Source organism: Cervus elaphus, chromosome X (assembly GCF_910594005.1).
Source record: "Cervus elaphus chromosome X, mCerEla1.1, whole genome shotgun sequence".
NCBI lineage: Eukaryota > Metazoa > Chordata > Mammalia > Artiodactyla > Cervidae > Cervus > Cervus elaphus.
Genome location: NC_057848.1, coordinates 113,817,968 through 113,844,104, shown reverse-complemented (window position 1 = coordinate 113,844,104; position 26,137 = coordinate 113,817,968). Strand labels below are relative to the sequence as shown.

The 26,137-nt window shown below is 37.0% G+C and overlaps 1 protein-coding gene across 7 annotated transcripts in view; it reads right to left on the bottom strand.

Moving 5' to 3' along the window:
• Window positions 1-26,137, bottom strand: part of OPHN1 (oligophrenin 1) — a 630,229-nt gene that overhangs the window by 360,428 nt on the left and 243,664 nt on the right. For all 7 annotated transcript variants that reach the window (XM_043895949.1, XM_043895948.1, XM_043895943.1 and 4 more), the window contains exon 5: window positions 20,576-20,647. In XM_043895949.1, coding sequence (XP_043751884.1) covers window positions 20,576-20,647 — 72 coding nt within the window. The remainder of the gene's footprint in view (window positions 1-20,575; window positions 20,648-26,137) is intronic.

Genomic DNA, 26,137 nt, shown 5'->3' with positions numbered 1-26,137 from the left:
CTTGTGTTATATAGCAGCTTCCTACTTAACTGTTTTACACATGAGAGTGTACATATGTCAATGCTACTTTCTTATTTCTCCTAGACTCCCCTTCCTGCAATGTGCCCACAAGTCCATTCTCTATGTCTGCATCTCCATTTCTCCTCTGTAATTAGGTTTATCAGTACTATTTTTCTAGATTCCATATATATGTGCTAATATACGATATTTGTTTTTTTTTCTGAGTTACTTCACTCTATAACAGGCTCTAGGTTTATCCACCTCATTACAACTGACTCAAATTCATTCCATTTTATGGCTGAGTAATATTCCATTGTATATATGTACCACAATTTCTTTATCCATTCATCTGTTGCTTGATATGTAGGTTGCTTCCAGGTCCTGGTTGTTGCAAATAACGCTGCAATGAACATTAGGGTACATATGTCTTTTTGAATTGTGGTTTTCCCAGGGTATATGCCCAGTAATGGGACTGCTGGGTCATATGGTAATATTATTCCTAGTTTCCTGAGGAATCTCCATACTGTCCTCCATAGCGGCTGTACCAATCCACATTCCAATCAACATGAAAGAGGGTTCTCTTTTCTCCACATCTATTACAACATTAATTGTTTGTAGTTTTTTGATGATGCTCATTCTGATTGGTGTGAGGTGATACTTCATTGTAATTCTGATTTACATTTCTCTAGTAATGAACAATGTTGAGGATCTTTTCATGTGTTATTGGCCATCTGTATGTCTTCTTTGGAGAAACGTATGTTTAGGTCTTCTGTTCATTTTTTGTTTGGGCTGTTTCTTTTTCTGATATTGAACTGTATGAGCTGCTTACATATTTTGGAGATTAATCCTTTGTCAGTTGTTTAGTTTGCAATTATTTTCTCTCATTCTGAGGGTTGTCTTTTAATATTAATGTTGTTTATTGCTCCCTTTGCTGTGCAAAATCTTTTAATTAGATCTCAATTGTTTATTTTTTGTTTTTATTTTCATTAATCTAGGAGGTAGGTCAAAGAGAATCTTATTGTGACTTATGCCAAAGAGTGTACAGTCTATGTTTTTATCTAAGAGTTTTATAATTTCTGGCCTTACATTTGAGCCTTTAATCCATTTTTAAAGTATCACCTTTAAATTCATGAAAAATTAGGAAAAGGGAGATGGCACAATTAAGAAACTGCCCAGACAACCAAGATACATGGGGACACTGGCTTTCAATCTCTGTTCTGAGGGAAATTCTATAAGGTAGGTACTATTACTTACCCCATATAATTAAGGAAACTAAGGCCCAGAGAAGATAAGTGACTTTCCTAAGCTCAAGAGCCAGTAAATTGAAGAGCCGGGATACAAACCCAGGTAGTTTTACTTGTAGTATATAGTAGAATCACTACACTATATAAAATAATACTATGTATTGCTTCAGGAAATTCACATATGTGGGAAAAGGGAAGGAAAGTCATAATAGAGTAGGAAGGTCCATATGTAAAGATAATTAGGAGGATAAATCCAGAACTTCTCTCAACCACTGCGTCCTTATATGTACATACACACCAGACTGTCAGTGGAAAATATGCTATAAGAAAATACTACTATCTTATATTTTTTTAATTAAAAAAAATTAAAACATATACTCTGAAAATTACTCTGCATAAATCTCAATAAATGTTCACCAACTGAACACACTTGTGTAATCAGCTTTCAGATAAAAAAAAAAAACCAACACTGGTAAAGACCCCCTTGTGCTATTGTTTGTCACTATTACCCCACTCTGAGGTAACACTTATCCTGACTTCTAATACCAACACTTAGTTATCTGTTTTTGAACTTTACAGAAATGGACTCATGCCGCAAGTAATATTTTGTGACTGACTTTCCCCCTCTGTTAACCCTGTATCTGTTGGATTCAATCACTGTGGTGTAAAATATCTCTAGTTCATTTATTCTCATGACTAAAGCAATATGAATTTTACCACCTATTCAGTTACTCCTTGGAAAGAAAGTTATGACCAACCTAGACAGCATATTAAAAAGTAGAGACATTGCTTTGTCAACAAAGGTCCGTCTACTCAAGGCTATGGTTTTACCAGTAGTCATGTATGGATGTGAGAGTTGGGCTATAAAGAAAGCAGAGCACCAAAGAATTGGTGCTTTTGAACTGTGGTGTTGGAGAAGACTCTTAAGAGTCCCTTGGACTGCAAGGAGATCCAACCAGTCCATCATAAAGAAGATCAGTCCTGGGTGTTCATTGGAAGGACTGATGTTGAGGCTGAAGCTCCATACTTTGGCCACCTGATGTGAAGAGCTGACTCATTTGAAAAGACCGTGATGCTGGGAAAGACTGAGGGCAGGAGGAGAAGGGGATGACAGAGGATGAGGTGGTTGGATGGCATCACTGACTCAATGGACATGGGTTTGGGTAGACTCCGGCAGTTGGTGATGGACAGGGAGCCCCGGCATGCTGTGGTTCATGGGGTTGCAAAGAGTCGGACACGGCTGAGAGACTGAGCTGAACTGAACTGATTCAGTTATTCAAAGGCATTATTGATTTTTTTAACATATCCATCCATCGCAGCCCCACAAAGTTAGGTTCAGAGTGCAGTATAGTGGAAAGAATATAGTTTCTGTAGCAACACAAGTTTGGTTGAAGCTTGCTTGTTAATAACTGCATGTCCTTGGACAAGCTATTTGACTATTACGTCTTTACATTCTCATCTATAGGATGTGGACAATAATGTTTAACATATGAGGGCTTCCCTTGTGACTCAGCAGTAAAGAATCTGCATGTAATGCAGAGACTGCCTGCAATGCAGGAGACACAGGTTTAATCCCTGGATCAGGAAGATCCCCTAGAAAAGAAAATGGCAACCCATTCCAGTATTATTGCCTGGGAAATTCCATGGACAGAGGAGCCTGCTGGGCTACAGTCCATGGAGTTGCAAGAGTCAGACACAACTTAGCAACCAAACCACCACCAAGAAAACATATAGCAACTACCAAGTAGGTGATAATTATAAGCCTTGTAAAATATTCAATATTAGCTCATAAATCATTTATGGATTACTATAACAAAGCTTAGTTTTTGGGTACCTTAACTACTTGATTCTTCTTTCTAATGTGATCTTGTGGTCACTGAGACCCTAACTGGAGCAGGGGCCAACTAAAATGCAAGTCGTTTGTAGCACATGATGGTGATTTGCTGCTGCTTTCTTCCTCTTTCTCCTAGGACACTGGCCTTTGGAATGCAGGGCAGACTAACACGCTTGTTTTCATCTATCCAGAATAGCATGTTTGTGCCTTGTTCTATCTTCTGCATTTTTTTCAACCTCATCTTCCTCCAGAATAAGCCCTTTGCCTAAAGTTCTTTCTTTGATCTCTGTTCATTGAGAAGAAATCTCTTCGGTGGGCACACACCATAATAACTATAACACCAGCTCCAACTTCCCAAAAAGTGCATTAAATGCAGACTCACATGTCTTAGACAGTTTGGCTCTAGTACTACCAGAATCTACTCAGAGGCTCCATTCAGTGGTTGCTCGTCTCTGGCAAAAGCATCCTTGAAGGAAAACTGAAAACATCATACTGTAGGCAACTCTAATAGGACCCAAAACATATGAGTCAAAGGATGCAAATACTCTCCCTGTCATGTGTCTGTGGAGGATGACTGAGTCATTATTCTGTCAACATTAATGGATAGCCCAGCATCTACAGTGGAGAAGAAAGACTCATTATGAACAGAGCTGGAATGAGCTTTGTTTGTCCTCCCTTGACCAAGAGGTGGAGCAGCAGTGGAGGGGGGAGCTGTATGTTGGTGAGAAGGGGAATAGTGGTGAGAAGGATTCTGCCAGTCAAGTAACAGCTGAAAATATAGACATGGAGGAAGACGCACAAACTGCATGTGTTAGGACTTTTGAGAGGTGACAAGAATAGAAAGAGTTAACAAAACAGGAGTCTAGTGAAGGTGGACAAAGAACTCTAAGCCTAGTAGACAAGAACTTAGGAGGAAAAGTAAAGAAAGAGACCATCCTTAATCTATCTTAGCCATGATAAATCAATACTAACATTAACATGATACAAGAAATGTCAACCTTCATGGACTCAAAGGTAAGAAACTTGACAAATCTTGAATTTGTCACTGGCTTTGACCACTATAAAATAATCCTAATAGTAATCACAAACTAGTTTAAATGAAAGTTCAGACTAGAATAATAATGTTATCAAACCTAAGTGAAAAGGGAAGTTGAGGGTTAAAAGGTATTAAAAGAAGACACAGGTGCTGATATCTTGCTGCAAGTCAAAAGTTAAAGAAACATCATTAGAAACACTTGTTATTTGTAGTTTTCTGATAGACATTCTGACAGGTGTGAGGTGGTATCACATTGTGGTTTTATTTGCATTTCCCTGATAGTTACTGATTTTTTAGTTTGATGTAGTCCCGCTTGTTTATTTTTGCTTTTGTTTCCCTTGCCTATGGAGATATATCCAAAACAAAACAAAACATTACTAACACTGATGTCATCATGAGTACATTATACAAAATGCTGGGCTGGATGAAGCAAAACCTGGGATCAAGATTGCCAGGAGAAATAACAATAACCTCAGATGTGCAGATGTCACCACCCTTATGGCAGAAAGTGAAGAACTAAAGAGCTTCTTGATGAAAGTGAAAGAGGGGAGTGAAAAAGTTGGCTTAAAATCCGACATTCAAAAAACTAAGATCATGGCATCCTGTCCCATCAGTTCATGGCAAATAGATGGGGAAACAGTGAAAACAGTGAAACACTATATTTTCTCCAAAATCACTGCAGGTGGTGATTGTAGCCATGAAATCAAAAGACGCTTCCTCCTTGGAAGAAAAGCTATTACCAACCTAGACAGCATATTAAAAAGTAGAGATATTTCTTTGCCAACAAAGGTCCATCTAGTTAAAACTATGATCTTTCCAGTAGTCATGTATGGATGTGAGAATTGGACCATAAAGAAAGCTGAGTGCCAAAGAATTGATGCTTTTGAATTGTGGTGTAGGCGAAGGCACCTGAGACTCCCTGGGACTGCAACAAGATCCAACCAGTCCATCCTAAAGGAAATCAGTCCTGAATATTCATGGGAAGGACTGATGCTGAAGCTGAAATGCCAATACTTTGGCCACCTGATGCAAAGAACTGACTCATTTGAAAAGACCCTGATGCTGGGAAAGATTGAAGGCAGGAGGAGAAGGGGACAACAGAGGAAAACAGATGGTTGGATGGCATCACCGACTCGATGGACATGACTTTGAGTGAGTTCTGGGAGTTGGTGATGGACAGGGAAGCCTGGTGTGCTGCAGTCCATGGGGTCACAAAGAGTCGGACACAACTGAGCAACTGAACTGAACTGAAGACTGATATCAAAGAGCTTACTGTCTATGTTTCCTTCTAAAAGTTTTATAGTTACAAGTCTGACATTTACATCTTTAATCCATTTTGATTTTTTTTTTTTTTTTTTTTTTGCGTGGTGTGAGAGATTACTTCAGTTTCATTCTTTTGCATCCCAGTTTCCCAGCTTGTCCAACATCATTTATTGGAAAGGCTCTCTAATTCCCCATTTTATCTTCTTGCCTCCTCTGTTATAAATTAGTTGACCATATGTGAGAGCTCATTTCTGGCCTGTGTATTCTGCTCCATTGGTCTATGGGACTGTTTTAGTGCTTTTACCATACTGTTTGGATTTCTACAGCTTTGTATTATAGTGTGAAAATATCAAGTCTGATACCTCCAATATTCATCTTTCTCAGTATTACTTTCACTATATGAAGTTTTATGTGGTTCCAAACAAATTTTATAATTATTTGTTTTAGTTCTGTGAAAAACACCATTGGCATTTTGATAGGGATTGCACTGAATCTGTAGCTTGGCCTGGGTAATATGGACATTTTAACAATATTAATTCTGTCCATCCAAGAACACAGTGTATCTTTCCCTCTGTTTCATCTTCAGTTTCTTCCATTGATATCTTAATTCTTTCCCAGTTTTAAGTCTTTTAATTCCTCACTTAGATTTATTCCTAGGTACTTCATTCTTTCTGCTTGATTCTAAATAGGACTGTTTTATTTTTTGTTCTGATAGTTCATTGCTGATGTATAGAAATGCAACAGATATTTGTATATTAATTTTGCATCCTACAACCTTACCAAATTTATTGATGAATTCTAGGCAACAAATAACAAATTTTGGAGAGAATGTGGAGAAAAAGAAACCCTCATGCACTGTTGGTAGGAAGGTAAATTGGTTCAACAACTATGATGAACAGTATGAACATTCTTCAAAAATTTAAATATAGAGTTTCCAATATGATCCAGCAATTCCATCCCTCGGTATCTATCTGAATAATATGAAAACACTAATTTCCTTGCAGTATTATTTACAATAGCCTAGATATGGAAGCAACCTAAGTACCATTAATAGATGAACAGATGAAGATGTAACACATACACACAATGAAATATTATTCAGTCATAAATAAATTAATTTTTGCTATTTATGTCAACATGGATGGACCTAGAGAGTATCATGATAAGTGAAATAAGTCAGACCAAGAAAGATAAATTCTGTACAATTTTACTTATATGTGGAATCTAAAAATTGAAACAAATGAATAAATGTAACAAAATGAAAATGAGTTATAGATCTGGAGAACAAGCAGATGGTTGCTAGAGGGGAGGGAAGATGGAGGAGGAAACAAATATGTGAGGGAGATTAGGAGGTACAAACTTCCAGATACAAAATAAATCAGTAATTGGCATCACATATATGATATGGAGAATATAGTCAGTGACAATATAATCTTTGCATGGTGACAGATGACAACTGGAATTATCATGGTGACTATTTTGAACATACAGAAAAATCGAATCACTATGTACCACAAACTAAGATAATGGTATAGGTCAGTTATACTTTAAAAACAAAGTAACCAATAAACAAACTTACAGTAAAAGAGAGTTTTGTGACTACCAGAGGCTAGGGGTAAAGGATGGGGAGAACTAGATGTATTCAGTCAAAAGGTACAAATGTCTGTTTACAAGATAAATAAGAACAAGGGATGTAATGTACACCATAATAAATATAACTAACATCCTGTATGTTATATATGAAAGCAGTTAAGAGAGTAAATCCTAAGAGTTCTCATCACAAGGAAAAAAGAATCCTTTAATTTAGTATCTATGTGAAGTGATTGATATTCTCTAAATTTATTGTAGTAAACATTTCTTGATGTAAGTGAAATCATTATGGTACAAACCTTAAACTTATCTAGTGCTGTATGTCAATTATACCTCAAGAAAACTGGAAGAAAAAAGGTATGAAAAGGAATATTGATACACACACAAAAAGAGAACTTGATGAGTATGAAATAGTTGTTTAATTATATTATTTAAAGTAACAGAGTTAAGTAACAGAGGAAGTAAAAGGGTTTTACAACTATTGAAAAAAATTATAAAGGGAGGGAAAGACGGGTGTCAACAATGCTTTCTTGTACTTAGAGCATGAAGAAATGATTTCTAAATTTGATAAATCAACAAACAACAATACAAGTATATTTTAAATAGGAATATAACCACCAAGAGAGTACAAATAAAACTGGTTAAAAATAGATGGCTCTGAGAAACATAAATCAGAACTACAATTTGGTACCAACTCACACTGGTCAGAATGGTCATCATTAAAAATTCTGCAAATAACAAATGCTGGAGAGGATGAAGAGAAAAGAGAAGACTCCCACACTGTTGTGGGAATATAAACTGGTGCAGCCCCTATAGAGAACACTATAGAGGGTTCTCAAAAAAATAAAAAGAGAGTTGTCCACCAGTCCCACTCCTGGGCATATATCTGAATGAAACTATAACTCAAAAAGATATATGCATCCTTATGTTCATAGCAGCACTATTTACAACAGACAAGACATGTAAGCAACCTAAATCTTCATCAACAGATGAATGAATAAAGAAGATGTAGTATGTGTATAAAGTGGGGTATTCAGTTCAGTTCAGTTGCTCAGTCGTGTCCGACTCTTTGTGAACCCATGAACTGCAGCACGCCAGGCCTCACTGTCCATCACCAACTCCCGTAGTCCACCCAAACCCATGTCCATTCACTCGGTGATGCCATCCAAACATCTCATCCTCTGTCGTCACCTCCTCTTGCCCTGAATCTTTCCCAGCATCAGGATCTTTTCCAATGAGTTGAACCTTCTCATCAGGTGGCCAAAGTATTGGAGTTTCAACATCAACATCAGTCCTTCCAATGAACACCCAGGACTGATCTCCTTTACGATGGACTGGTTGGATCTCCTTGCAGTCCAAAGGACTCTCAAGAGTCTTCTCCAACACCACAGCAAAAAAGCACCTCCAACATCAATTCTTCAGTGCTGAGCTTTCTTTATAGTCCAACCCTGCATCAATTCTTCTACACTAAACTTTCTTTATAGTCCAACTCTCACATCCATACATGACAAGTGGAAAAACCATAGCCTTGACTAGATGAACCTTTATTGACAAAGTAATGTCTCTGCTTTTTAATATGCTGTCTAGGTTAGTCATAACTTTCCTTCCAAAAAGTAAGCGTCTTTTAATTTCATGGCTGCAATCACCACCTGCAGTGATTTTGGAGCCCCAAAAAATAAAGTCAGTCACTGTTTCCACATCTATTTGCCATGAAGTGATTGGACCAGATGTCATGATCTTAGCTTTCTGAATGTTGAGCTTTAAGCCAACTTTTTCACTCTCCTCCTTCACTTTCATCAAGAGGCCCTTTAGTTCTTCTTCACTTTCTGCATATCTGAGGTTATTGATATTTCTCCCAGCAATCTTGATTTCAGCTTGTGCTTCCTCCGGCCCAGCGTTTCTCATGATGTACTCTGCATATAAGTTAAATAAGTAAGGTGACAATGTACAGCCTTGACGTACTCCTTTCCTTATTTGGAACCAGTCTGTTGTTCCATGTTCAGTTCTAACAGTTGCTTCCTGACCTGCATACAAATTTCTCAAGAGGCAGATTAGCTGGTCTGGTATTCCCATCTCTTTAAGTATTGCCTGGCCATAAAAAAAAAGAATTAAATGATGCCATTTGCAGCAACATGGATGGAAATAAAGATTATTAGACTGACTGAAGTAAACCACAGAAAGACAAGTGATATCACTTATATGTGGAATTGGAAAAAATATTACAAATGAATTTATATACAAAACAGAAATAAACTCACAGACATAGAGAAAAGACTTTTAGTTGCCAAGGTGGATGGGGAAAGGGAGAGAACTGGATTGGAAGTTTGGGACTACCAGATGCAAACTATTATATATAGAATAGATAAACAACAAGGTCCTATTGATAGCACAGGAAACTATATTTAATACACTGTAACAAACAATAATGGAAAAGACAGAAAAAAAAGATGCCTCTGAGAAGGAAGGAAAGAGTGGACACTGCTGAGTCATTTTATAGATCTTATTATAATGTGAACTAAGAATGTCTCCTACCATTTCAGCAAACAAAGGCTGCTGCAGCCATCAAGTCATCAGCCTGCATCCACCTCCAACTGTGCACGCTGAGGGAACTCAGGATTGAGAAAAACAGGATACTGGCCCTAATAGTTATGATACATATCAAAGGAATAATTTCAATGAGCCCAGGCTCTTGCTTCTTTCCATAGAAAAACCATGTGTTAATTTCATTAACTTGAGATGTCCACTTTTCTTTAATTAACAGTAATCGTTTTATGTTCTAACTGCCTGATTTTTGCTGCAAAAAATCTGAATATATCCTGGCTCCTGCCTTTCCTGTTCAGATACGGTCTTTTCAAATTTCAGCTGGTGCATTTTTTTTAGTCAACAATATTATATCATTAGAAATTATATATGTTGGGGGGGGACTATATGTAATTTCAATCTTCAGAATGAAAAAACTGCAAAATACTTTTTCAAAAGTGAAGCATTATAAAATGGGATTCATCTGATGAGATTAGAGAAGACTCTATACATGGACATCAACAGATGATGAACACCAAAATCAGATTTAGTATATTCTTTGCAGCCAACGATGGAGAAGCTCTATATAGTCAGCAAAAACAAGACCGGGAGCTGACTGTGGCACAGATCATGAACTCCCTATTGCCAAATTCAGACTTAAATTGAAGAAAGTGGGGAAAACCACTAGACCATTCAGGTGTTACCTATATCAAACCCCTTATGATTATACAGTGGAAGTGAGAAATAGATTTAGGGGACTATATCTGATAGAGTGCCTGATGAACTCTGGATGGAGGTTCGTGACATTGTACAGGAGACAGGAATCAAGACCATGCCCAAGAAAAAGAAATGTAAAACAGCAAAATGGTTATCTGAGGAGGCCTTACAAATAGCTATGAAAAGAAGAGAAGTGAAAAGCAAAGGAGAAAAGGAAGGATATACCCATTTGAATGCAGAGTTTCAAAGAATATCAAGGAGAGATAAGAAAGCCTTTCTCAGCAATGAATGCAAAGAAATAGAGGAAAGCAATAAAATAGGAAAGAGTAGAGACCTCTTCAAGAAAATAAGATATATCAAGGGAGCATATCATGCAAAGATGGGCTCAATAAAGGATAGAAATGGTATGGACCTAACAGAAGCAGAAGATATTAAGAGCTGGCAAGAATACACAGAACAACTTTACAAAAAAGATCTTGACAACCCAGATAATCATGATGGTGTGATCACTCACCTAGAGCCAGACATCCTGGAATGTGAAGTCAAGTGGGCCTTAGGAAGCATCACTACGAACAAACTAGTGGAAGTGATGGAATTCCAGTTGAGCTGTTTCAAATCCTAAAAAATGATGGTGTGAAAGTGCCGCATTCAATATGTCAGCAAATTTGGAAAACTCAGCAGTGGCTACAGGACTGGAAAAGGTCAGTTTTCTTTCCAATCCCAAAGAAAGGTAATGCCAAAGAATGTTCAAACTAAAGCACTATTGCCCTCATCTCACACACTAGTAAAGTAATGCTCAAAATTCTCCGAGCCAGCCGTCAGCAATACATGAACAATGAACTTCCAGATGTTCAAGCTGGTTTTAGAAAAGGCAGAGGAACCAGAGATCAAATTGCCAATATGCACTGGATCATCAAAAAAGCAAGAGAGTTCCAGAAAAACATCTATTTCTGCCTTCTTGACAATGCCAAAGCCTTTGACTGTGTGGATCACAATAACCAGTGGAAAATTCTGAAAGAGATGGGAATACCAGACCACCTGACCTGCCTCTTGAGAATCCTGTATGCAGGTCAGGAATCAACAGTTAGAACTGGACATGGAACAACTAGTTCCAAATAGGAAAAGGAGGACGTCAAGGCTGTATACTGTCACCCTGTTTATTTAACTTATATGCACAGTACATCATGAGAAATGCTGGGCTGGAGGTAGCAAAAGCTGGAATCAAGATTGCCAGGAGAAATATCAATAACTGCAGATATGCAGATGACACCACCCTTATGGAAGAAAGTGAAGAAGAACTAAAGAGGCTCTTGATGAAAGTGAAAGAGGAGAGTGAAAAAGTTGGCTTAAAGCTCAACATTCAGAAAACTATGATCATGTCATCCAGTCCCATCACTTCATGGCAAATAGATGTGGAAACAGTGGAAACAGTGGCTGACTTTATTTTTGGGGACTCCAAAATCACTGCAGATGGTGATTGCAGCCATGAAATTAAAAGATGCTTACTCTTTAGAAGGAAAGTTATGACCAATCTAGATTGCATATTAGAAAGCAGAGATATTACTTTGTCAACAAAGGTCCATCTAGTCAAGGCTATGGTTTTTCCATTACTCATGTATGGATGTGAGAGTTGGACGATAAAGAAAGCTGAGTGCCAAAGAATTGATGCTTTTGAACTGTGGTGTTGGAGAAGATTCTTGAGAGTCCCTTGGACTACAAGGAGATCCAACCAGTCCATCCTAAAGGAAATCAGTCCTGGGTGTTCATTGGAAGGACTGATGTTGAGGCTGAAACTCCAATACTTGGGCCACCTGATGTGAAGAACTTACTCATTTGAAAAGACCCTGATACTGGGAAAGATTGAAGGCAAGAGGAGAAGGGGACAACAGAGGATGAGATGGATGGCATCACCGACTCAATGGACATGAGTTTGTCTAAACTCCGGGACTTGGTGATGGACAGGGAGGCCTGGTGTGCTGCGGTTCATGGGGTCACAAAGAGGTGGACACTACTTAGTGACTGAACTGAGCTCTTATAAAGTTGTAGATGATACATTAAAATTAGAAGAAAACAAATGTCTATCTAACTGCATAAATACACAAATTGCCATATGGAGGTTGAAAGACATATACTATTTAATTGGAAAAGTGAAATCTGTCAGGTTTTAGCAAAAAGAAGTGGTTTCCTAACCTTTTACCTAATAGAGTTCTGTTTAAAAACAAACATTGCCCCAAAAATCCAGATTGTAAAATAGACCCAAAGGAAACTCCCCTGCTTGAAGGAGAGAATTAGGAGCTCCAAGCAAAAGATTCCATCTATGCAAAAAAAAAAAAAAAAAACTACAATAAAGAGGACATGTGTGAGATCACCTGACCCACAATTTTGATGCCAAAACCTTGGCTCTTTGTGCATCGATTCTGAACAGAAATATGGGTACACAGCTATAGAGAAGACAGAAAGAGTGGCTGTATTCCTTTGCCAGGCAAAGGGGGATCACAGCAGGCCAGTGCCTCAAGAACTGTGCCCCCGACTCCCTGGGGAATAGGGAAAGGTTATATAGTTAGGACTCCTCCTCCGAGGTAATGTGATAAGGATCAAGGCAGTAACAGTCTTGCATTCTTCTTTCTTCTGCAGAGTTTCAGAAGGGTGTAACTGCTGACAAAATTACAATGTCTACAGCAACTCTGATGGCCAGGTTTCCTAATCTTGATGAACTTCTCTGGTTCCTTTAATCTTGCCTCAGGTGGTTTCTGGGCTGTTCCTCACCTGATTTGCAAGGGTTTGAATTTGCCCTTTGGAACTCAGGGAAGGTCATGGAGACTGGAGTCTTGCCTACAAGAAATAGGGAACAAAAAGTCTTCCATGTCCAGGAACCCAACAGTGCCCTGCTTGGCATCTATATGATACTTGGGAAGGCAACCATCTGACAACCATTTAGAAGTTACTGTGTAACAGAAGGTATCACATAGGCTAATCTGATGGGAACCATTGCCTTTGTGAAATGATTCAGATACAAAACAGCCTTCTGACATTCAGAGTATTGAAAGAGCCTATCCACTAGAGCCTAAACAAACAAGTTAAACTGACAATAGATTTAACTGGTGTATAAATTAACTCTGCAAATGTGTTGATTTGCACTATCCAGCAAAAGCGTCCCTGAGCAACAGCTCAAGATCTATCCACACAAGAGCCACAAGAGATTATTCAGTATCACGCATCACCCCTCATGATGCTTGCCCCATCACCGTTTCACAAATTTCAAATAAGACATTTTATTATTTCAAGAGGTAATAGCATCAGTGTTGTTTGAAGAGGATCATCCCATTTGCAAGTCAGATACTGTAAAAAAAACAATATTGCACAGGAACCTGGAATGTTAGGTCCCTGAATTAAGGTAAATTGAAAGTGGTCAAACAGGAGATGGCAAGAGTGAACATTGACATTCTAGGAATTGTTGAACTAAAATAGACTGAAAGGAGCAAATTTAATTCAGATGACCATTATATCTACTACTGCGGGCAAGAATCCCTTAGAAGAAATGGAGTAGCTCTCAAAGTCAACAAAAGTGGCCAAAATCCAGTTCTTCAGTGCAATCTCAAAAACGACAGAATGACCTCTGTTCTTTTCCAAGGCAAACCATTCAATATCACAGTAATCCAAGTCTATGTCACATCCACTAATGCTGAAGAAGCTGAAGTTGAATGATTCTATGAAGACCTATGAGACTTTCTAGAATTGACACCAACAAAAAATATGTCCTTTTCATCATAGGGGACTGGAAGACAAAAGTAGGAAGTCAAGAGATATCTGGTGTAACAGACAAGTTTGGTCCTTGACTACAAAATGAAGCAGGGCAAAGGCTAACAGAATTCTGTCAAGAGAACCCACTGCTCATAGCAAACACCCTCTTCCATCAACACAAGAGAAGACTCTACACATATACATCACCAGATGGTGAATACCAAAATCAGATTCACTATATTCTTTGCAACCGAAGACGGAGAAGCTTTATATGGTCAGCAAAAACAAGACTAGGAGCTGACTTTGGCTCAGAACATGAACTCCTTATTGTCAAATTCAGAAATAAATTGAAGAAAGTAGTGAAAACCACTAGACCACTCAGGCATAACTTAAATCAGATCTCTTACGATTATACAGTGGAAGTGACAAATAGATTCAAGAGATTAGATCTGATAGATTGAGTGCCTGAAGAACAATGGATGGAGGTTTGTGACACTGTACAGGAGCCAGTGATCAAGACCATTCCCAAGAAGAAGAAATGCAAAAAGGCAAATGGTTGTCTGAGGAGGCATTTCCTCTAAAATCAGGAACAGGACAAGGGTGTCCACTCTCACCACTGCTATTCAATATAGTTTTGGAAGTCTTGACCACAGTAATTAGAGAAGAAAAACAAACAAAAGCAATCCAGATTGGAAAGAAAAAGTAAAACTGTCACTGTTTGCAGACGATACAATCCTCTGAATAGAAAACCCTACAGATACCACCAAAAAAATTACTAGAGCTAATAAATGAATATAGTAAAGCTGCAGGGTATAAAATTAATACACAGGAATCCCTTTCATTCCTATACACTAACAATGAAAAACAGAAAGAGAAATAAAAGAAAACAATCCAATTCACCATTGCAACAAAAACAATAAAATACTGAGGAATAAATTTACCTAAAGAAACAAAAGACCTATATACAAAAAACTATAAAACACTGAGCAAGAAAGCAAAGATGACACAAATAGATGGAGAAATATACCATGTTTTTGATTGGAAGAATCAATATAGAGAAGATGAGTATACTACCCAAAGCAATCTATAGAGTCAACCAATCACTATCAAGCTACCAACAGTATTTTGCACAAAACTACAACAAATAATTTTACAGTTTGTATGGAAACACAAAAAACCTTGAATAGCCAAAGCAATCTTCAGAAAGAATGGACCTGGAGGTATCAACCTGCCTGACTTCAGGCTCTACTACAAAGCTACAGTCATCAAGACAGTATGGTACTGGCACAAATATAGAAATATAGATCAATGAAACAAAATAGAAAGACCAGAGATAAATCCATGCACCTATGGACACCTTATCTTTGACAAAGGAGGCAAAAATATACAATGCCTTAAAGACAATCACTTTAACAAGTGGTGCTGAGAAAACTGGTCAACCACTTCTAAACGAATGAAACTAGAACCCTTTCTAACATCATACACAAAAATTAACTCAAAATGTATTAAAGATCTAAATGTAAGAACAGAAAGTATAACACTCTTAGAGGAAAACAAAGGCAAAACACTCACATAAATCACAGCAAGATCATCGATGATATACCTTCCAGATTAATGGAAATAAAGACAAAATTCAACAAATGGGAACTAATTAAACTGAAAAGTTTTTGCACAAGGAAAGAAACTATAAGCAAGGTGAAAAGGTAGCCTTCAGAATAGGAGGACATAATAGTAAACAAAGCAACTGACAATTAATCTCCAAAATATACAAGCACCTCATGCAGCTCAATACCAGAAAAATGAACAACCCAATCAAAAAGTGGGTCAAAGAACTAAACAGACATCTCTCCAAAGAAGACATACAGATGGCTAATAAGCACATGAAAAGATGCTCAAAATCACTCATTATTTTAGAAATGTCAATCAAAACCACAGTGAGGTATCATCTCATACGGGTCAGAATGGCTGCCATCAAAAAGTCTACAAACAATAAATGCTGTAGAGGGTGTGGATAAAAGGGAACCCTCTTACACTCGGTGGGACTGCAAACCGGTATAGCCAACTATGGAGAACATGGTGGAGATTCCTTAAAGAACTGGAAATAGAACTGCCATATGATCCAGCAATCCCACTGCTGGGCATACGCACCAAGGAAACCAGAATTGAAAGAGACACATGTACCCCAATGTTCATTGAAGCACTGTTTACAATAGCTAGGACATGGAAGCAACATAGACGTCCATCGGCAGATGATTGGATAAGGAAGTCATGGTACATACACAGAATGGAATATTACTCAGTTATAAAAAAGAACGCATTTGAGTCAGTTCTAATGAGGTGAATGAAACTGGAGCCTATTATACAGAGTGAAGTGAGTCAGAAAGATAAACACCAATACAGTATATTAATGCATGTATATGGAAAATAGAAAGATGGTAATGATGATCCTATATGCAAGACAGCAAACGAGACACAGATGTAAAGAACAGATTTTGAACTATGTGGGAGAAGGCGAGGGTGGGATGATTTGAGAAAACAGCATTGAAACATGTATATTATCATATGTAAAATAGATGACCAGTTCATGTTTGATGCATAAAGCAGGGCACTCAAAGTCGGTGCTCTGGGACAGCCCAGACGGTTGGGGGTGGGGTGTTAGATGGGAAGGAGGTTCAGGATTGGGGGTCACATGTGCACCCATGGCTGATCTGTTGATGTGTGGCAGGGGCCAATACAGTGTTGTGAAGTGATTGTCCATAAATTAAAATAAATAAAATTTTAAAAAGTAGAAATAAAAAGAGAAATGTACAAATGATACCACAGAAATGAATCATAGAAAACTACTATAAGAATTATATGCCTGGAAAGTGGACAACTCAGAAGACATAAAGAACTTTGGAGAAAGCCTTCCAAGACCAAACCAGGAAGAAAAAGAAAACGTGAAAAGAACAATTACAAGTACTGAAATTGAAACCATAACTTTAAAATTTCCAACAAACAAAAGTCCATGACTACAGGGCTTCAAAGTTAAATACTATCAAATATTAAGAAAAGAGATAACACCTATCCTTGTGAAACTGAAAAAATTGCAGATGAAGGAAGACTCAAGCTCATTCTATGAGGCCACCATCAGCCTGATAGCAAAACCAGAAAAAGATATCACACACATACACAAAAAATTAAATGCCAATATCACTGATGAACATATATGCTAAAATCCTCAGGAAAATACTAGAAAATTGAAATCATCAACACATTAAAAGGATCATACACCATGATCAAATGAGATTTATTCCAAGTATGCAAAGATTGTTCAATATATACAAATCAACGCAATGCACCACATTAACAAACTGAAGAATAAAAAACATAATCATCTCAAATGATGAAGAAAAAGCTTTTGAAAAAATTCAGCACCCATTTATAATAAAAACTCTCTATAAAGTAGGCATAGAAAAATGTATCTCAACACAAGGGAAAATAGACAAACACACAGCAAACATCATTCTCAATGTTGAAAAAGTGAAAGCATTTCCTGTAAGATCAGGAACAAGACAAGAATATTCACTCTCACCACTTTAATTCTACATAGCTATGGAAGCCCTAGCCAAAGCAACTACAGAAGAAAAAAAAAAGTAATCCAAAATGGAAAAGAAAATTGTCACTATTTGCCCATGAGAAGATACTACACATAGGAAATCCTAAAGATGATATGAGAAAACTACTAGAGCTTATCAATGAATTTGGAAAAGTTGCAGGATACAAAATTAATACATAAAGATCTCTTGCATTTCTATACACTAAAAAAAAGATCAGAAAGAAAAATTAAGGAAATAATTCCAATTCTCATCACATTAGAAAGAATAAATACACTGAACAAATCTACTTAAAACAAACAAAAAAAATTGCACTCAGAAAATTAAGGCACTGATGAAAGAAATCAAAGATGACAAAATAAATGGAGAGATACACCATGTTGTTGGATTAGAAGAATCAATACTGTGAAAATGTCTATACTACCCAAATAAATGTACAGATTCAATGCAATATGTATCAAATTACCAATGTTGTTTTTCATAAAATTAGAACAAAAATTTTTACAGTTCATATGGAAACACAAAAGACCACAAATAGTCAAAGCAGTCTTGAGAAAGGAAACAGATTTGGAAGAATCAGGCTCCTTGGCTTCAGACTATACTACAAAATTATAGTAATCAAAATAGGATGATACTGACACAAAAACAGAATATAGATCAATGGGATAGGGTAGGAAGTCCAGAGTAAAACTTATGCAACTAAGGTAAACTAATCTATGCCAAAGGAGGCAAGAATATATGATGGGTAAAAGATAGTTTGTTTAGTAAGTAGTGCTGGGAAAATTGGACAACAACATGTAAAATTATGAGGTTAGAGCATTCCCTAAAACCATACAAACCAGTCAATCTAAAGGAAATCAACTCTGAATATTCATTGGAAAAAGTGATGCTGAAACTTCAATACTTTGGCCACCTGATGCAAAGAGCCAACCCATTGGAAAACACCCTGATGCTGGGAAAGATTAAAAGCAGGAGGAGAAGGGAATGACAGAGGATGAGATGGTTGGATGTCATCACTGACTTAATGGACATGAATTTGAGCAAACTCTGGGAGATAGTGAAGGACAGGGAACTCTGGCATGCTGCAGTCCATTGGGGTCGCAAAGAGACAGACATGACTCAGCAACTGAACAATAACACCACCACCATACATAAAAGTAAACTCAAAGTGGATTAAAGACAACATAAGAAAAAAAAGACAACATAAGATCTGATACTATAAAACTCATAGAGGAAATCATAGGTTGAACACTCTCTGACATAAATGACTGCAAGACTTTTTTTGACCCACCTCCTAGAGTAATGAAAATAAAAATAAATTAATTAAGCTTAAAAGCTTGTGCACAGCAAAGGAAACCATAAATAAAACAAAAGGACAACCCATAAAATGGGAGAAAATATTTGAAAATGAAATGTCTGAAAAGGAATCAATCTACAAAATATAAAAACAGCTCCTGCAGCTCAATATCAATAAAATCAACAACCCAATCAAAAAATGTGCAGAAGACCTAAGGAGACATTTCTCCCAGGAAATCATACTGATGGCCAAAAAGCACATGAAAAATGCTCAATGTCATTAATTATTAGAGAAATGCAAATAAACTACAATGAGGCATCACTTCACAAACTTCAGAATGGCCATCATCAAAGAAATCTATAAAGAATAAATGCTGGAGAGGGTGTGGAGAAAAGGGAATCCTCACACATTTCCATTATTGTAGTTTAATTGCATTTCTCTAATAATTAATGACATTGAGCAATGGGCATATACCCAAAGAAAAAAGGAATTCAAAAAGACACATGCATTCCCCATCCCGATCCCCCCATGTAAAACCATGGCTGATTCATGTCAATGTATGACAAAACCCACTACAATATTGTAAAGTAATTAGCCTCCAACTAATAAAAATAAATGAAAAAAAAAGAAAAAAAAACAAAAAGATACATGCACCCCAATATTCATTGAAATAGCTAGGAGATGGTATGACAGGGCTATATATTGTCACCTTGTTTATTTAACTTATATGCAAAATACATCATGTAAAATGTAGGGCTGCATGAATCACAAGCTGAATCAAGATTGCCAAGGAAAATATCATGGCTGCAGTCCATGTGATTGCAAAGAGTTGAACACAATTTAGCAACTGAACAACAACAACAGAGCATGGAAGCATCTTAGAAAACTCATTGGCAATAATTTATTCAGTGACAGACCTTTGGGCTGTTTCCAGTTTGGGGGCTATTATGAATAAGGTTTCTCCAAATATTCTCATGAAAAAGAAGAAATTTGACAATTATTCATGCCCCTTCATGAGACACTGGGGAATCAGAGAGATCCATGGGAATTTGACATTATCTGGTACAATGCTGCCCAGTAGAAATTTCTACAATAATGGAAATGTTCTATGTTTGCACTGTCCAATACAACAGCCATTAGCCACATGTGGCTAAGCATGCGAAATGTGACTAGCATGTCTGAGAAACTAATTTTATTTTCTTTATATAGTTTTTGGCTACCATATTGGATAGCACAGATCTAGACAGTATAGTTTAATGGAAAGAATGTGGGATTTGAAACTAAATAGATACTCAGTTTTAAAACTTAGTGACTGTCAGTTACTAACTACATCACGATAATTTGGGTCATGTTCTTTATCTTGTTCAAACTTTAGTTTCCTTATTTCTAAAATGGGGATAATACCAGAACCTCACAGGTTTGTTGTGATTAAGAGAATGAATGTAACACCTAGCCCAGGGCTCAGCACATAGTAAGTCATCTTTAAATAATATTTATTATTATCAAGTTCCCCATTTCCCAAGTGGAGAATGTGAAGCTCCAAAAGGAGATGTATCTTGTCCACAGTTACAGAGCTAGCTGGAAGCACAGTCAGGAGCCAAATCCAGACTTTCTCACTTTCTGATAAGTTTTCTTATAGAGATGAATACTCCTCAAGCTTGAAAGGTGAAGGGTGGTAGCCCAAACAGCTATCCACATACTATTAAAAAATATCTACACAACGTAGTGAAAATGTACCTTTGTGAAGCCTATTTGTTCCTTCCGGAAATTTTCCAGGGGTTTGATCAGCAAATCACTAGCATTGTGTACCTAGAGAAAAAGAAAAAACACACAAAATAACTTTCAAATTAGCAAGGTTCAGATTCAAGATTCATTGCTACTAGGATATTTCCTTATAATACACCATCAATGTGTATTAGTGCAAAATGTTAACTAGTTTGCTGGTTTGTTGGGTTTTGTTACTGTTTTCCCATGTTGGTCTTTTAAAATCAAATGCTTTCAGAGAAAATGAGAGAAGAAATATTAGGGGCCTTTCTCTGTAACTTTGCTGGTAGTATGATCTGACTTTAATTGATAAATATCCAGAGTCATGACCAGAAACAGACACAGGAAGCCTGAAGTATGTGTGGAAAAGAGAAGAAAGGGGGAATGCAAAAAAAACATGAAAAGGACAATTGCACCAAGTACAAATCATTTCATGGAAAGCAAATGAGATAACAGTAATAGCACCAGGAAAGATCCCAGTATAAATTGTTTCTAGCCCTGCCCTGGTTTGTCATAAAGCCAGAACATTTCCCTCAGAACTAGGAATCTATTACAGTATCACAGAGAATACTAGACCAGGCCTTCAAAAGATGTAACTGTATGCTCAGAACCTGACAGAAACAGCCTTTCCACATACTAAAAATATTGGCAATAAAATATTGCCAATATAAGAATATTGGCAATATTGGTTTTGGAAATTAAGAACATCATAGTCAAACCGGAGCCCTTGTGCACTGGGAAGGCAGAAATATACAAAGCTTTGTTTTTCATATAAACCTCTTGGGAGTTTGCATCTATCCAAAGCAACAAGCAGGGTTTGTTTTTTCAGAGATGCAAGTTAGCTATGCTTTAATTTTGAACTATTACAAGACAAGAAAAAAAAATGAGGGACTGGCTTCCTTATCTGATGAGACTGAAGTGTCAGTAAGACAAGAAATGTCTTTATAACAAAAACAGAAGACAGAGTAGAAAGCCAGTTTTGACCAGTTCTATATTTTCCAAAAGTGAAAGTTGCTCAGTTGTGTCCAGCTCTTTGCGACCCCATGGACTATACAGTCCATGGAATTCTCCAGGCCAGAATTCTAGAGTGGGTAGCGTTTCCCTTCTCTAGGGGATCTTCCCAACCCAGAGATCAAACCCAGGTCTCCTTCATTGCAGGCAGATTCTTTACCAACTGAGATATCAGGGAACCCCTTATTTTCCAAACTAAGAAGCAATTTTTAAACTATCAACAAAGCACAAGGCAAGTTGAGGCATTAACACATATTGCAGTCAGGTCCTACAAGCAGGACCTCTTATTTTGCATCCAGGTATGATTTAAGGTTCAAATAAATGGGCAAACTCTCATCCAATCAAGGCTCCATGACTATCTTCAATTGAAAACAATAATTTTCTTACTAAAAGTACCAGCCTGTCTCTCTTGCCTAATACATGCTACTTTTCTATGGATTGTGAATTATGTGCTATCAACTTTGTGTACCCACCTGGAAATAAACTAAGTCATTGGTGTCATAGATCACATACAGGGAGTATTTTTTTTTTTTTACTACTGTGGACATTCTAAAGCGTGACCACCAATTCTATGATACTCCTCCCACTGAGAGGAAAGGCCTCTATTCCCTCTACCTTGAATACAAGTGAGTTTGTTCCTGTTCTGAACCAACAAAATACAGCGGAAGTGATACTACATGATATGTCAGGCTAGGTAATAAAAAGCCAGTAAGTTCCACCTGGTTGCCTTGCAACAGTCCTCATAAGACCTGAGCCACAGTATAAGAAGTTGAAATATCCTGCCACTACCAAGCTAGAGGGGTCAAATGTAGACATTCTTGTCAGTAGTCCAGCTGAGCTCAGGCTTACAGTCATCTCACTAAGGTGTCAGATATGTAAGTGAAGCTATTTTTTATCTTCCATACCACCCCATATCCCAAGTGAATACCACCACATAGAGCAGAACAATCTCCCAGGTGACCCCTGCCTGAATTCCTGACCCAAAAAAAAAAAACATGAAATAAAATTAAATAGTTTTAGTTTAACTTGATAAGTTTTAGAATAGGGTGTTATGTAGCAATAGATCATTAGTAAACGAGGCTTTGATGGTTAACATATTACAAAAAGAAGGCATTGAAAGTATACTGTTTAAATTCATTTTGGGCAGTCCTCAAAAACAGACCTTACCATTGCCAATAGAGTTCCCTTCAGAGTCAGAATGGCACCTAGGCAAGCCTCCTATCTTTAACTATAGAGAAAGTCTGTTATCCAGATTTTTAAAGGACACTTTCAGAGGTACTACTACCACCTCCACTGTACTTGCTAAGAAGTAAAGGCTGCAAAGCTTCTCTTTGTTTATTTTCTCCATAGTTTCTTCTACACTTTAAAACTTATTTATGAGAATGACTAGATATTTGCAGTTGTCACATGCTAGGGCTGTGATCTTCCTCCCTCTTCTACTAAAGCATTTTTTGGCCTCCTCTTAGAGAAATGATAAAAAGTTCTATAACAGCTACCATACTGAGGTATACAAGCACTTTTACTACACTTCCAGGAGATGAAAGAGATGCAGTCAAGCAATAAATTCCTGGCATGTTGTAAAAGGCCTTCATTCAGCCCTACCTTCACAGCAGCATTCCTGTAATTAAATGGGAAATGGGAAGCCAACACTCAATATATGATTGAAGAATTGAGGGAGCACACTATAATTAAAGACAGAAGAAAATTAGTTAGTCCTGTGGAAAATAGCCAGAAGAATGGTGAGGAAAACATTTCAAAAGGTGCATATTTTAGAGCTTTGGGGTAAATAAAAGAGATCAAGAAACAAATAGGGCTTAAGAGCTGTACAGATGACATTTCTAGTGGCATCTGAATGAAATGGGGGTGAATGCCTTTGAGATCAAATTTGTAGCAGTCCAAAAACTCTTGTGATAGAAGAAAACATTAAACTAGTGGGGCATCTAATAGGCTCTGGGAAGACTACCCATATTGGACTTTTAAGTATCTTTTTAAAAGCAAATTTCTTAAATGAAGAAAATTCCCAAAGTCAAATTTCCACAAGCCTAATCTTTTAGGCAACAAAAGAGAACTAGAAACATTTATATGATCAGTGTTTTTTTTTCTATTTATGCAACACTTCCATATTCATTTTATCGTTTGGAGTATATACAACAAACTTGGGAGGTGGGAAGTATTTGCTCATTCTACATATTAAAAAAAAAGGGGAGACTAGAAGAAATAAAGTGATCAGTGTGAAGTCAACAACCAAGTTATTGGCACAGCAATTATTTCCCTGCTTAAAGGCCCTGCCTTCAATCCTAACTCTCCAGGAGCCGAGATAAAACGGTAGCAGTATTCTGAGAAACCACACTGTTGAAAAGGAAGAGTGATTACTTCCTGTTGAAGCAGGATGATTAAACAGCTCTTGCTATCAGAATAAATGGGTCTAACAAAACTGAGCTGCCAATAGAAAGTCATCTAATGACAGAAAGGGAAGATAGACCATTTTGTGGTCCTTTACATGGCTTCCAATTCAACCACATGCTCTTAATAAAAATAAATATTGAACAACATAGGTACTTCCATATTTAAGTCTCAAGTAACTTTGGAGTATAGCTAAAGACATGCATTTTTACCAATTTTTCCAGGTGACACTGCTGGTATGGGCATAGGGATCACAGAAAAATAAATTTTTTTTTCTAAACTGTTAAAATAATTCACAAAAAATATATCTAAAAAAATATGTACAAGATCTATAGGAGGGAACTATAAAACTCTGATGAAAGAAATCAAAGAAGGTATAAATAATGAAGAGATAATTGATGCTCATGAATAGTAAGACAATATTTTTAAGATGTTAGCTTGCCCCAACTTAATCTATAGATCCAACATAATACCAAAATCTGAGCAATTTATTTTGTGGATATTGATAAATAGGTTCTAAAGTTCCTACCCTACTTCACAATTTATTTACAAAGTTACATTAAATCAAGATAGTGTGGTGTTGGTCCATAACATTTTTCACAAAGCTAGAACATATAATAGACAAAAGTTTCAGAATTTCCAAAACAATCCTGAGGAAAAAGAACAAAGCTAGGGACATAACTCACCCAGACTTAAGACAACATTACAAACCTACAGTTATCCAAACAGCATGGTATTGGCACAAATGCAGATCAATAGAAAGGAATATCAATTCATTGGAAGGACTGATGCTGAAGCTGAAGCTTCAATACTTTGGACACCTGATGCAAACAGCCAACTCATTGGAAAAGACCTTAATGCTGGGAAAGGCTGAAGACAGGAGTAGAAGGAGGAGACAGAGGATGAGATGTTGGATGGCATCACTGACTCAATGGACATGAGATTCAGCAAACTCCAGGACATAGTGAAGCACAGGGAAGTCTGGCATGCTGCAGTTCACAGGGGTCACAAAGAGTCAGATATAACTTAGCCACTGAACAACAACAACAAGAAAAGAATAGAGAGCTCAGGAATAAATATATAGACACACAGTCAATTAAACTATAACAAAGGATGCAAGAAGAATATACAGTGGATAAAATATAGTCTCTTCAACAAGTGGTGTTGGAAAAAGCTGGACAGTTACATGTAAATCAATGAAATTAGAACGCCCCTCACACTCTATATAAAAATGAACTCAAAATGGCAAAAGATCTAAATATAAGACATGACACCATAAAAATTCTAGAAGAGAACATAGGCAAAGCATTCTCTGACATAAATCAGCAATGTTTTCTTAGCTCAGTCTCTGAAAGCAAAATAAATAAAAAGAAAAATAAACATGAGACTTAATGAAACTTACAAGCTCTTGTACAGCAAAGAAATCATAAAACTGGAAACACAACCTACAGAATAGAAGAAATTATTTGCAAACAATGTGAATAACAAGGAGTTAATAGACAAAATATACAAACAGCTCACACAATTTAATATTAAAAAATTAAAAACTATACAAAAGACCTAAATAGACATTTTTCCAAAGAACTATAGATGGTCAACAGTCACATGAAAAGGTACTAAATATCACTAAATAATTAGAGAAATGCAAATTAAAACCATGAGCTATCACCTCATACATTCGCTGGATCATAGAGAAAGCTAGGGAATGCCAGAAAAACATCTACCTCTGTTTCATTGACTACACAAAAGCCTTTGACTGTGTGGATCATAATAAACTGTGGAAAGCTCTTAAAGAGATGGGAACATCAGACCATCTTACCTGTCTCCTGAGAAACCTGTATGCAAGTCAAGAAGCAACAGTTAGAACTCTGAATGGAACAACTGGTTGGTTCAAGATTTAGAAAGGAGTACAACAGGGCTGTCTGTTGTCACCCTGCTTGTTTAATCCATATGCTGAGCACATCATGAGAAATGCCAAGCTGGATCAAGATAGGCGGGAGAAAGATCAACAACCTCAGACATCCAGATGATACCATTCTAATGGAAGAAAGCAAAGAGGAACTAAAGAGTCTCTTGATGAGGGTGAAGGAGGAGAGTGAAAGAGCTGTCTTAAAACTAAAT